The 13,200-nt window shown below is 38.3% G+C and overlaps 1 protein-coding gene across 1 annotated transcript in view; it reads left to right on the forward strand.

Moving 5' to 3' along the window:
• Positions 1-13,200, forward strand: part of LOC102372737 (period circadian protein homolog 2-like) — a 73,482-nt gene that overhangs the window by 46,322 nt on the left and 13,960 nt on the right. The window contains 10 exon segments of the mRNA XM_006028077.3: positions 1,393-1,499; positions 2,209-2,362; positions 2,746-2,857; positions 4,029-4,160; positions 6,987-7,083; positions 8,492-8,648; positions 8,755-8,879; positions 11,497-11,667; positions 11,944-12,204; positions 12,981-13,198. Coding sequence (XP_006028139.1) covers positions 1,393-1,499; positions 2,209-2,362; positions 2,746-2,857; positions 4,029-4,160; positions 6,987-7,083; positions 8,492-8,648; positions 8,755-8,879; positions 11,497-11,667; positions 11,944-12,204; positions 12,981-13,198 — 1,534 coding nt within the window.

Genomic DNA, 13,200 nt, shown 5'->3' on the forward strand with positions numbered 1-13,200 from the left:
AGGCAGCAGCCCAGGCTTGGACCCAGGTCCCTGACCCTGTAGCCCTGGCAGCTGGGGGCACCCTCCAGCAGGGTTGTGGGGAGCCAGGGGGTGCCAGAGGAGGGTTGCAGGGAAGTGAGGGCACCAGCAAGGCCAGGGGACTGTGGGTGAGGAGTGAGGGGCCTGGACCTGTGTTCTGTGAGCTAATGGGGCGGGGGTGCGGCTCTGATTTTTCCATGATAAAAAACCCAAAATCAAATACCAAAACTGTATAGATACTTAAAATTTATTTTATTATAAACATTGAGCCACTGGTAGGCTTTCAAATTGCTTCAAAATTGTGCACTGTTTTATTGATATATTTATCAATAAATATACTGATACCTATATATGTAGGCCTTTCATTTCAATCATGGATTTGGGGGGTTTTAATTGGAGAATTTGCAGGGTTTTTTTTCTATCGGGGAAAACCAGGATCCCTGTTGATCACTAGCCTATTTTTTAAAAGGAGTCCTTCCTAATTCCTCTGAGCATTTTAAATAGTGAGGTGGTTCCCTTAAAGCATTACAGAGCTTGTAAGTATTCATTGGAAAAGAAGGTAAGGCATTGGGGACTCCAAACATCTTCCTAGGTCTGCTATGGGGAAATGTGTGCGAGACCTTTCAGGCTTTTTGGTCACAATCTGGTATTTCCCTACTTCACAGCAATTTCATGACCATAAATCTATTACTATTTGCTATTGACAGGGAGGTGCTTATACTTTGATAGGTAACACGAAAAAAAAAAAAAAAAGAATACCAAGGTAAGTGCTATAGCTAAGAATAGCTTATTTAACTTTTTTCCTGGTCAACTTTTTTTTGTAAACTGGAAAAAACTCTATAGTATTACACAAGAGGGTTGTTGCTTGTCTTGAGCTCATATCGATGATGTAAAAAAATCAAAGCCAAAGTCTACTTGTGTAGTGCGCGCTCTCTCTCTCTCTCTCTCTCTCTCTCTCTCTCTCTCTCTCTCTCTCTCTCTCTCTCTCTCTCTCTCTCTCTCTCTCTCTATATATCTATATATATATCTATATATATATATCTATATATATAGAGAGAGAGAGAGATATATATCTCTCTCTATATATCTATGCATATATATATATCTATGCATATATATATGCGCGCTCCTATAGCACTACAAAAAGTGTGTGCGCATGCTTTCAGGCCTTTTGTAAAGTTACAAAGATTGTGGAGCCCCCACAAGAAAGTTCCTGCCGCAAACCTCTTTGTAGCACAGTTTTTTGGAGTGCCACATGTAACATGTGAACATTTGCATGTAGCACTACAGAGTCTCTGTAAAATAAATATAGGATTTTATGTACACATTTATTCTGCCTGACTTCATTTTTTTTTTCTCTCTCCCTTTCCGCAGAGCTGTACCTCTTTTAGGATTCCTACCTCAAGACTTGATAGGAACCCCTGTATTGGTGCATCTTCACCCAAGTGACAGACCTTTAATGCTAGCAATTCACAAAAAAAGTATGTTCCTCTTACCTGTCAGATACATTTTCTTTTTTTTAGCTTTTAAAAAAAAATAAAATTGGGTGTTCAGGGGCTCTAAAGTTTTCAGAAAAATAAGTGGCAAAAGGGAAGCTACTACATAATGCTATTCAGTTTTCTGATTTTTTTTATTTTTTTTTTTTAGAAACTGAACTTTTTCATTTGTTTTCAATATTTAACATAAGTCAATAGAAAAGGGAGATGACTCACATTCTTAGTACTAAATCTGCCTGTTAGAACAAATTGGCCATAACCGTAAGTAAATATTTCAGATCTTTAGTATAAACATATCCCAAGTATACTGATAAAGTAATAATTATGAATTATTAACTCTTTCTCATTTCACAAATGTACTGGTTGAGAAGAAAATAGGAGTCCCTCTCTAGGAATATTATCTTTTCTTGCTGAAACTTTAGAAATGTAATGACTTCCACAGTTATCTTTCCTTATACTGCTGTACTCTGGGAATATTTTCCTCAGTGCAGTCAGCTCCCTCTGGTGGCCAAATACTTTTAATTTTCCACCAGATATGAAAGTAGTCAGTTTATTTATTGGATGTACTTCTTGCCTCACATGTTTACTTAAACAAAACCCAAAAGTTTAACTGGCAAAACTGTGTAAAACTATTTAAAACGCACTTCCCATATACAGATATAAAAATGAGATGCATCTAAAACTTGTGTTGCAGTACTTCAGTATGGTGGACAGCCTTTTGACTACTCACCAATCAGATTCTGCACTAGAAATGGAGAATATATAACTCTGGACACAAGCTGGTCCAGTTTCATCAACCCATGGAGCCGAAAAGTCTCATTTATTATTGGAAGACATAAAGTTAGAACGTAAGGAGACAAATTTATTAGAATTTCTCATATTTCTTAAGTTTTCACAGCATGTATGTTAAATCGGTGCAATCAAAAACTGCTATTTTTACTTTAATATTTGGGTCTTGGATTTGTGAGTGTATACTGTGCTATAGGGAATTGTTTAACAAGAAATTTCTAAGTGGTGCAGTTTTTTTCCAATGTCGTCAAGAGTTACTTCAGAAGGGAGAACTCAAGTTCAGAGCGAGTAAGGCTGAACACTTACTCAAGTCCAGAGTTTTGTAGAGGTGGTAGAGTCAGAACAAGAATTTTTTTGTTGAAGATGAATTGAAACTGTTGATTTTTACAACATAAATGCCTGCATTTGCAAAGGATAGTATATTCTTTTTTCATTTGTACAGGGGACCCTTAAATGAAGATGTGTTTGCTGCTCCTCCTATCTATACAGAGGATAAAATCCTTCATCCCAGCATTCAGGAAATTACAGAGCAGATATACCGACTACTGTTACAGGTACAGGCTGGGTTTTATTCTTAATGGAGTTGCAAGCTCTTTATTAGTCTACTGTCTGAACACCTCAGTCTTTAAAACATATTCTCATTAACCCTCCTTCAAAATACTATAACGTACTATTTGCATTCTACAGATGTTAGTCACTTAAATATCTGTTGTTGTATTATATACCCCATTACTTTATCATTTAAAAACCTACACCCTCGTTTGCACTCACTTTTTGAATAAATGCAGTCTGATATTGTATGATCCTATTGACAAATATACCCAGTGCTTCTCCTTTCTTGATTCTTTCTCAATTTGTTAGTTTATTTTTCAAATGAAATAGTTGAGTTAATTGCACTGAATCTCCCAGTTCAGACAGCATTGTATCAAACCCTGTTCAGCATTATAATGAAGATCAGAACAACTATATTCTAGCCAAAAGAAAAATATCTATCCATCTGACATTGAAAAGACCATATAAATCCATATATACCCTCAATACATGATGAATTGCTCAACACCTGTGGTTCTCGGATAACTAATAGGTAGCTGGCACTGTTTTATGCATGAGACTTTCAGTTATGTTTTACAGGAATGCAAAGATAAAGTTAAGGTTCATTTTTTAATCCCAGTGACAGGTTTTTAGATCTATTTTTTTGTTCATCTAATAGGGTTTTCTCTTAAACGATTTATTTAGCAATTTGAAGTACTGCAAAATACTCTTATGCAGTCCAACAATAAAGACATTTAATAAATAGTTGTAGCTACCTAACTTTTGTTAAAGATAAAAGTTGAACAGGTAAAAATAGTCATGTTGTTGAATTCAGACTTATTCTTTTTTTAACTTGCTGTGGTTTCTCTTGTACTCTGTCTTCATTAAAGTGTCTGTAAAGCTTACGTAGTCCTATATTGAGTTGGTGTCCAGACTATTAGTGCACCAGATGTTCTGAGGGTTGTGTATATGCAGAGTTAATTGAAAAATTGAGGAATAGGACTGCAGTCTGAGAGTATCGTCTTGCGGAAATATAGTACTGTACCTTTGATATAAAGATATACTTTGTTTTCATCTGGGATTTAAGGGAAACGTACGGGCTAAAATCTTGCTAGAAGTTTGTTTTTATCATTGTGTATTGTTGTTATAAACTTCAGTTTTGTTAAAGTTTAGTTGCAAATATTTTGTTTTTAGCCTGTACACAACAGTGGATCCAGTGGTTATGGAAGCTTGGGTAGCAATGGATCACACGAGCATTTAATGAGCATGGCATCGTCCAGTGACAGCATTGGGAACAACAATGAAGACACCCAAAAGGACAAGCCTGTAGGTTTTATTTTTAAAACTCTCTGAATTAAATATGTGATATATAACTCAGAAGAATTTTCACTATTAATGTAGTTGTAAATTCTGGATTGAGTTGGCCTGGGACAAGTCACTGCTCCAATTACAGCTCTTCTAGGTAGCTCACAGACAGAAGTTGGCAGAGGGGTGGGAGGGGAGGCTGATTTCCTTTTTAAAAGATGAGCCTTGCTTAAAATTAGGGCAACAGTGCAGTATGGCACAATCAAGGTTGGGAGAGGTAGGGGACCAGTGGGTTAAAAGAAGAAACCATCCACAAAACTAACCCCTGTTATATGGATACAAGGGCCATAACTTTGTGTCAGTTTATATCCCTGTCCTACCATGTCAGTGGATACATAGGAAAGAAAAGTGGATATATTTATCTTCCTTTGACTTGAAAGACAGTCTCCAGAAGGATAGTAAACTTGTATGATACATCATTAGCTTCTTTTAAGGGAATAACACCCCTCCATTACAGTTGTGGGAGACTTGCTTAGAGTAGGTTTGGTTTGTGGGAAGAGTTGAGCATGGATTACAGTGGAGACGTTTCTCTTGTTGGTATAAGTGCAGTTGATGTAAACAAAGCCAAGATAGCTTTAAACTCACTAATTTGGGTACCCAGTGAAGCAGGGACTGCAAAACCTGCCCAGGAGCTTGTGTAAGTCAGGCTGGCTTCTGGAGTTCTCTGCTGCTGAAGCAATGCTATAATTTGTACCCAAACTAGTTTTAAAGCCATCTGGGGCATGCCTGTCTGCTTGAGCTACACTTACACCTTTAGATTGTAGCATATACCTACATTAACTTTCTGTGGTGAAAAAGGGTAAAAGAGAACAACTTGTTTTGGAAGAATGGATGACTGGCAGAAGGGAAGGAGGTTAAGCTTACTTTTAAAAAGAGGTTTCTTTGATTTAATCTGTTAATTGAGTGGGAATGGAATTATGGGATATGTTACTGTGAAGCCCCTTTCTTCTTGGTTGATGAAGAGTAGGTGTGAAAATCACTTATCCTTCACATACTTCACTAGAGGTCTGTATTCAGTTGCTCAGCTGCAACAACACTGCTATTCGATAGATCTGAAAAACGGGCCAAAGCTGTTGAAGCAAACCTTGATATAAAATTTTTAAAACCCATCACAAAATCGATTATAACATTTTGCTGGCTGTTGTAAATAATTCAATCCTTTCAGGAAATTCTGCATATGAATGACAGGCATTTGAAAGATTAGCAGTGAATTTAAAATCAGCTTACAGCTTTAGGGGCTGTACGAGAACGGGAACTTATTTAAATTATTCTTAGCCTCTCTAAATTATTCCTACTGCTAACTTATAAGAAACACTTAATTTTATTTATTGTAAATTGGTAATTGTTTTGTATCCTTCTGAAAATAGTTAAGCAGTCGAAAACGATTAACGAGATGCAAGTTTCTTTTTTTGTTTTGTTCCCCACCCTGACCCCACCAGCTAGGTAATGTTATCAAAAGCCTTTAGCAATGTAGGCCCTTTCAGAAGGTTTTTTTTTTTTTTTTTTCCCCAAAACCATGGAATATTTTGAGCCATACATGTACATGCAGAGACATTTGTGTGCATGGCCTATAGGGGTGCACTGATAGATTTTGATACTGATAGCTGATTTTTAAGGGAGCATATCGGCCGATACCAATCCAATTTCCTATACCAGCCGGGCAGCCTGGAGAGCTACCTGCAGCTGGTAAGTCTGGTGTGGTGGGAGGGGAGAGGGAAGGGGTATGAGGGGGTAGATCAAGGTCCCCCATGGTGAGGGAGGAGTGGGGCTGGGGTAGGGGCTGGAGCAAGCGCTGCCCAGCTGGGGCAGGACAGGCATGGGATGGAGCCATGGCTCATCCGGGGGGGCGCAGGGAGTGGGGTTGGCAGCTCCCACCACTGTGCACTGCTCATCCGGGATCTGCTTGTCTGGTGGTTCCTGCTGCTTGTCCGAGAGGGCTTGGGGGGGGGGGGCGTGTGCCCCCAGATCTGTGCAGGCCGGGAAGTCCCATGCAGCTCTGGGCACAGCCCACCTCACCCCTTGCAGATTCAGGGGCACACACCTCCCCATGCCCTCCCGGATGAGCAGCAGAAGCTGCCAGATGATCAGGCAAGTGCCAGACCAGCGGCTCCCGGAAGAGCAGTGCGCAGCGGCAGGAGCTGCCCCCCTGGCCCTGTGAGTGCCATGACCTGCCTCCCCACTCCCCTTCCCTCCCTCTTCCCCTTCCACCACACCAGACTTACCAGCTGCATGCAGCTCTCGAGGTTGCCGGGCTGTGCTCCTTGGTGCCTACATGCAGCTGCACACACACACAAGCATTTATCGGCCACATCAGGCCGATTTCTAATACTGCTGACTTTCTTTATATTGGTGCCAATCTGATATTGGATCAGTGTATTGGTGCACCTCTAGTGTACTAGTATGCTTTGTCTTTTTGTTGTCCTACTTAGCCAGATAGAAGTTTGTCTTCTGCTATTGTATTATCAAGTAACAGCTTTTTCTTTTCCACCAATGAAGCCACACATGAAGCCATCTGCATTTGCGACCAAAAATACAGTATTGCTGTACAGCAATACAGTATTGCTTTGTGTATTTAACGTTCTTCTCTCAAAACATACATTTCATTGATGGTTCATGTATGTTAAAAAGGTCATGTAAGCAAAGGTCATGTTCATTAGAAGCTGAGCCTTCTAACGGGGGAAGAGTCCCATGTGGTGTTCTAGAAAAAATGAAGACTGCATATGCATGACTGAAGTAAACTTTTTTTAACAACCATTTTCTCTTTTTATTTCTTATGGCTGTTTTTAGGAGACTTGTCAAGATCCACGTAGAGTCAGAAATAAAGGGCAGTATGTCTTTACTGACTGTAGAGCAAAGTTGGAACACAAGAAAAAGCCTTTTGCAGGTACAGCAGTAAGATCTTAGATGAAATATTGATTTGTTTTGGTGGGGTGTAACACAACACAACAGTAGAATTTCAAATCTTGTTGGAGTCCACTGAAAAAGTGCTGCAGTAACTACAAGGCAGGAAAACGTTTGTCAGGATATAATGCTAACTAGGAATCCAAAGCCAGTATTTTATTTAATTTATTTATTTATTTAAGAATGTGCTAGTTCAACATATTTAAGTTCTGTATTCAGCATACTAGGAAGTATTCCATAAAACAAAAACAATTAGTATTTATAGCCTTCAACAGGTAACAGCAGAGTAGATATTGAAATAGTTGCCATGGTCAAACAAAGCTGCTGCTCTGAGGTTCTGATGAGATGAAATGTTTGAGCTGGTATAACACTTTGTACATAGATGTAAATTATGCTAAAATCTGGCATAGACAAAATGCAAATATTGTAAGGTAGTTGCATGCAATAAGTGATTATTATGATATCTCACCAGTAATTGACATAGGAGTAAATTACTACCTTGGGATTAATCTCTGAACAGATGGCATTTGTCTTGGTGTAGAGTGTTATTGCTTCCTTACAGGGTAATTCTTCACCAGATGTAAACCAAGTTAAGGGCTTTATGTAATCTGTTCCTTTCTTTGCCTTGAAAAAAGGTAAATTACACCTAAACTTCAAAGAGTTAAATAAAAGCTTGAAATTTTCCTCATAAAAATTTACAGAAAAACTAAAAACAAGTAACCTTTCTTTCTGTATGTGAATTCTAAAATTAATCTCATTGCTGATGAGATTTAAAATTAGGAGATTCAAGTACCACCATGTTTAAGAAACTAATGCCAAAATGGCTACCCATGTTTTGGGTCGGTGACAAAGTGGGCAACTGCACAGCAATGGGGAGCGCTGATGGCATTGTCAAACGCACCCATTGTTTATAACCATGTAGAGAGATATGTTCCAGTAAATGATCATTGTACATGAAATGGTGCATTTGGAAACTGTCATTATTTTTTTAAACACCCTTGTAATTTAGGCTGTTTCTTCAGTTAATTTGTTTATTATCTGTATCTGACACCGTGATCCTTAGATCTCTGTAAATCTATTTTGATGCTACTGACTCTAAATATGTAGCTTGCAATTGCATTTTTGTTTTCCTCTTCATTAACCCACTAATCCAAACAAAATTCCATATTAACATTGAGTATCCATAATCCTTACTGTTTGCTAAACACATTTATTCAGCATTTCTCAACACGTTTGTGCTATCATTGGTTTAGTATAATAATTTTCCTGGTCTAATTGGCTGGAAAATAATTTGCAACTCATCCAGAAGGTTTGTATTAAGAGCTTGATTTATTACCATTTTAACTTGGCGTTATGAAGGATGGATTTGTAACAAGTGTGTCTTTAAACAGAAAAACCAAATGGTCCCACTGTTCATATGAAAGATGCATCTGGAATGAATGCTGTAGCCATTGCTGCTCATAAGAATGTGATTGCAGAGGAACTGGCTTGGAAGGAGCAACCTGTGTATTCCTATCAACAGATTAGTTGTTTAGACAGTGTCATCAGGTAAGCAGCCACCCTGTGTATGTTGCTAGCATGTAAATAACAATTTATTAACACCCAGGTTTGCAAATGTCCATGTGTTAATATTGTTTAAACCCTTATCATGTAGGTACCTGGAGAGTTGTAATGTGCCTGGTACAGTGAAGAGGAAATGTGAACCATCATCAAATTCCACTTCACTGAATTCTGATGATCACGAACAAAAAACAGTTAATGCTGTACAGCCTATGAGAGGTATGTAATTTTCTTCATTATGTAAAGAATCGGCCAAGTTACTACCACAGTAATATGCAGAACTATCACAGGTGTCGTTTTTTACAAAAAAGATAAGGGGAAATGCCTTTGTCGCACATTAGCTTCATTTCCAGCAAGACATTATGTGAAGTCAAAATTCCAAATAAATTTTGTGAAATCTGCCAATTGTAGGAGTTTTTTTATATACTCTGAGCAAAATACATTGATATTAGATAATATAGTTTGTATTAATCTCTACCATTTCAGTAGTTTATCATTTTTGAGGTTTGATAATCTGTTTGCGGTTAGGACTCCTTCATCAGTAACCCATTCTAGGAGGCCCCAATTGCCAATTATAAATAGCACTAATATTAATCTCACTTCAGTTTTGGCTTTTGATCAATTGCATTTATGGTCACCAAGTGTGTTTAATATGCATAATTCATTTAACACTTAGCTTGGCATTCGCAGTTGAAGAAACTAGCACTGTACATGACTAGGTGTAACTTCAAATTGCACAATTACACTGTGCTCTATCTAGAATTTATCTGGGAGGCTGAAAATATCTGTGCAAGAACAATGAAAGAACTGGCACATTTGCCTTCCAAGTACAATAGCAGAGTTTTTAATAAGTGTTAAATTGGGAACGACCCCATGTGACTTGAAACTAGCAAATGTGGCACGTTCATTTAAGGGAGAAAGGAGAGGTCTAAGCATTTTTTTTTTCTTTTTTAAGTAAAATTTCTCATTGGTATGCAAGGCTCTACTCTATTTAGTATTTACCCAAATCCAAGACTGAATTTCCGAAGACCCTCTCAGTAATTAAATTCTCTATATAGAAAATTATAAATTTGTTATAATTTTCTGTGTATATAATCTATGTAATAGTGTCCTCTTAACTTCATTCTTTCTCCCCTCCCCATTGCTATGGCTGGAAAAATAGCAGTGGGGGGCAGGCAGTTAGCCCCTGCCCCCACATACCCCTCCAGTGCCTGCCCTCCACTGCCACAGGAACAGTAACAGAACTTGTCTAGCTGCAATGCAGTAAAGCACTCAATATGATTATCACATGGGGGATTTATTGGGTAAGATGTAGTTTGGTACAGGAGATGATTGTGAGTTCTATAAGGAATTGATTGAAGACAAGATGACAGAAGAGGGTTAAAATGGGAAGTATTATGTTGGAGTTAGGCTAAGTGTGTTCTTCAAGGATCAGTCTTGAGACCTGATTTTTATTTATTAATTTTGTTAGGACTTTATTGCCCAGGTCAGTAGGAAAATTCAGACAATAAAAACTGAGAGGCATCATCTGTACCAGGGGCATAAAACTCATTTGGCACTGCAGGCTAGATCAGTGGTACAGGGCTGGTCTATGGACCAGATCAAGCTGTAGCAAGTGCTGCAGGTGATGCAGCCAGGGACCCAGCCCCAGTGAGCACTGAAAGCAGTGCAGATCCCAGACACTGCATGTAGGGATGGTCCAGCACAGCAAAAGGGGAAGCACCAAGGGTCAGATACAGCTGCAAACTGTATGTTTGACACCCCTGATCTATACAGAGCAGGACTGGAATACCATAAAAAAGAACTAAGTGTTCTTAAGAACTTAAGTGATATAAATGAGAGAAAATGTAGTTATACAAAATACCAGGTCATGCACTTAATGGACTAAAGAGTTCCTGCTGTAAGATGGGGATTCTGCAGTTGGAAATGATAAAAGGAAGGAAAAGACCTAAGAGTACTAATTGGTCACTGGACAGTAGTGATCTAGCAAAGTGGTATGCTCGCAAAAAGGGAAATGTATTTTTAGAAGATGTATCAGATGAGGTTCATCTAGTACAGAAATGAAAATACTTGTGTGTTTTGTATGAGGTCAGATGAGACCTTATCTAGAATATTGTATGCAATTGTGGTCACCCATCTTGAAGAAGCATGAGTTCAAACTGAGACAGGTGCATAGAAGGGTGACCAGGATGATTAGAGCAATGATAAACCTATCTTATGCAAAAGAACTTCACTTGTTCAGCCTTGCAAACATGTACTTTGAGAGGGTATTTATAGATCGTGATCACATCTGTGGGGAAGGAGCAAGAGGTAAATATCAGAGAGCAAGAAGAGCTAATCAGAGTAAAAGACAGTAATGCACAACAACAGATGGGCATAGATGGGTCTAATAAATTTAGGCTAAAAAGGCCTAAAGTGATCATGGAAGAATATTTATTAACATTAAAGGGAAGGAAAGTTTTGGAACACTTATGGGGAACAGAAATGGAATTGGTATCCAGGTGGAACTAGATAAGCTTAGGAAAAAGATTATATGATATGGGTGCCTCAGGACTGGCTTAATGACCCAAGAGTTTTATTCCAATGTTCCTAAAGAGTTCTGGGTGGCAAATACAAAATCAGATAACTGAATCTTTAACGTTATCAAAATTGTAATAACCTGGAGGTGGGAGGGAAGTGAAGTCGGTCAGAAAAAATAGTGAATTTGAATAACTTCCATTTTTATAGAATTAATTCAGTCTGAGTTACGACTGCAGACAGATTGGTTTTTCATTTGTATATTTTGTTTAATTTGACAGTCTTATTAACTTGTTCATTTTGTTGAAAATTAATGTAGACCCTGCTTTGAAGACATCTAAAAAGTCAAATGGTCCTCCAGTAGTTGGTGCTCACTTGACTACTTTGGCTCTACCTGGAAAACCAGAAAGTGTTGTGTCTTTCACCAGTCAGTGCAGCTACAGTAGTACCATTGTTCATGTTGGAGACAAAAAAACGCAACCTGAATTAGGTACAGTACTTATTTATTATGCAGAGGGATAGCTGAGTTAAAGACTTCTGGGTTTTGGGGGTTGTTTTTTTGTTTGTATGTTTGTAAAGCTTGTGGGAGTAATTGCATAAAATATTAACATTCATCTGTAGCTATAAAACCCCTATGGAACCAAAGTAAACATAAATGAACATTTTTTAACGGTTACAGTGAAGCCATTACAAAGTTCTAATCACTTTAAAATGAAATTGAATTACTTTATCAGCATGTGCTTTAATTTTCTACTTCGATTTTTAGAAATGATAGAAGATGGTCCAAGTGGAACAGAGATCTTAGACGGTCAGCTTTTTGCCCCTCCATCCAACTGTACTCATGTAAACCAAGAAAAGGAGCCATTTAAAAAATTGGGTCTTACAAAGGAAGTCCTTGCAGTGCACACACAAAAAGAAGAGCAGAGTTTTCTGAATAAGTTTAAGGAAATCAAGAAATTCCACACGTTTCAAAACTGCTGCAATTACTACTTGCACGACAGACCTAAAGGACGTCCTGGTGAACATGGTAAGGCAACAGATGCTGTCTTAGAAGGCTCATTGTTAGACTAAAGTCACCTTTTGAATAGTGTGTGTGGAAGGGGAGAGGGGCCAGGACTGGAGTTCCATTTTTAATTATTGTCAAAGGCCAGGGTGTGTATTTACAGTTTGAAACAGTAATCTGTCAATCTACCATTAGTCGAAGAGAGCTTCATTGCATATAATCTTTTTATTGTTATTATTTGGTATATTTCTGTTTGCATGTAGTATTTCTGAAGGGGACAATCTATTTATTTTTAGCACACTTTTTTCTCTCTCTTCTTTCCTCCTCCCCTCCCCCCCCCCCCCCTTTTTTTTTTTGTCTAAAATTTTTTTTCACCTTCTGTATTTTCCCTCCCTTCATCCACTTTCATTTTTCCTTGTGGGTTTGCTTCTGATGTTCTTCCATTTGAAGAATACTTCTTTCAGTGGTCGGGAGTTGCTAAAAAGTGAGATGCTTATTCCTTCAAAGCATATTCCTCCAAAAGCTGCAGCCAATACCTGCAAAGCAAACAGGGTTTTGGTTACATGGGCCACATTTCCCACTCCCCTGCCCCAAACCTCCACATTTGTACCAATATTTCTGCTGCTGCAAAGAGACCTAATCACTTTGCCAGTGGCAAAAGAATAAACCTGACTCCTTCCTGTTTGGTTCCTTTCTAGTGAAATAAAAATAGTGAAACAGACAAGGTTTTAAACATCTCCTGAGAATAGCTAAATGAGGTATCATCAAATTGCAAACAGCTTTCTTCTGTTGTTTTCCAGGTGTTCGTGGTCAAAGAAATGGTATTTCTGGAATGGACCAATCTTGGAAAAAAGGTGGAAAAAACAGGAAATCAAAGTCAAAACGAATAAAGCCACAAGAATCCTCAGATAGCACAACTTCTGGAACGAAGCCCCCTCACCGATTTCCACTACAAGGTCTAAATAGCACAGCTTGGTCACCATCAGATACGTCTCAAGCAAGCTATCCAACCATGTCTTT

The sequence above is a fragment of the Alligator sinensis genome, unplaced genomic scaffold, assembly GCF_000455745.1.
Source record: "Alligator sinensis unplaced genomic scaffold, ASM45574v1 scaffold572_1, whole genome shotgun sequence".
Lineage (NCBI taxonomy): Eukaryota > Metazoa > Chordata > Crocodylia > Alligatoridae > Alligator > Alligator sinensis.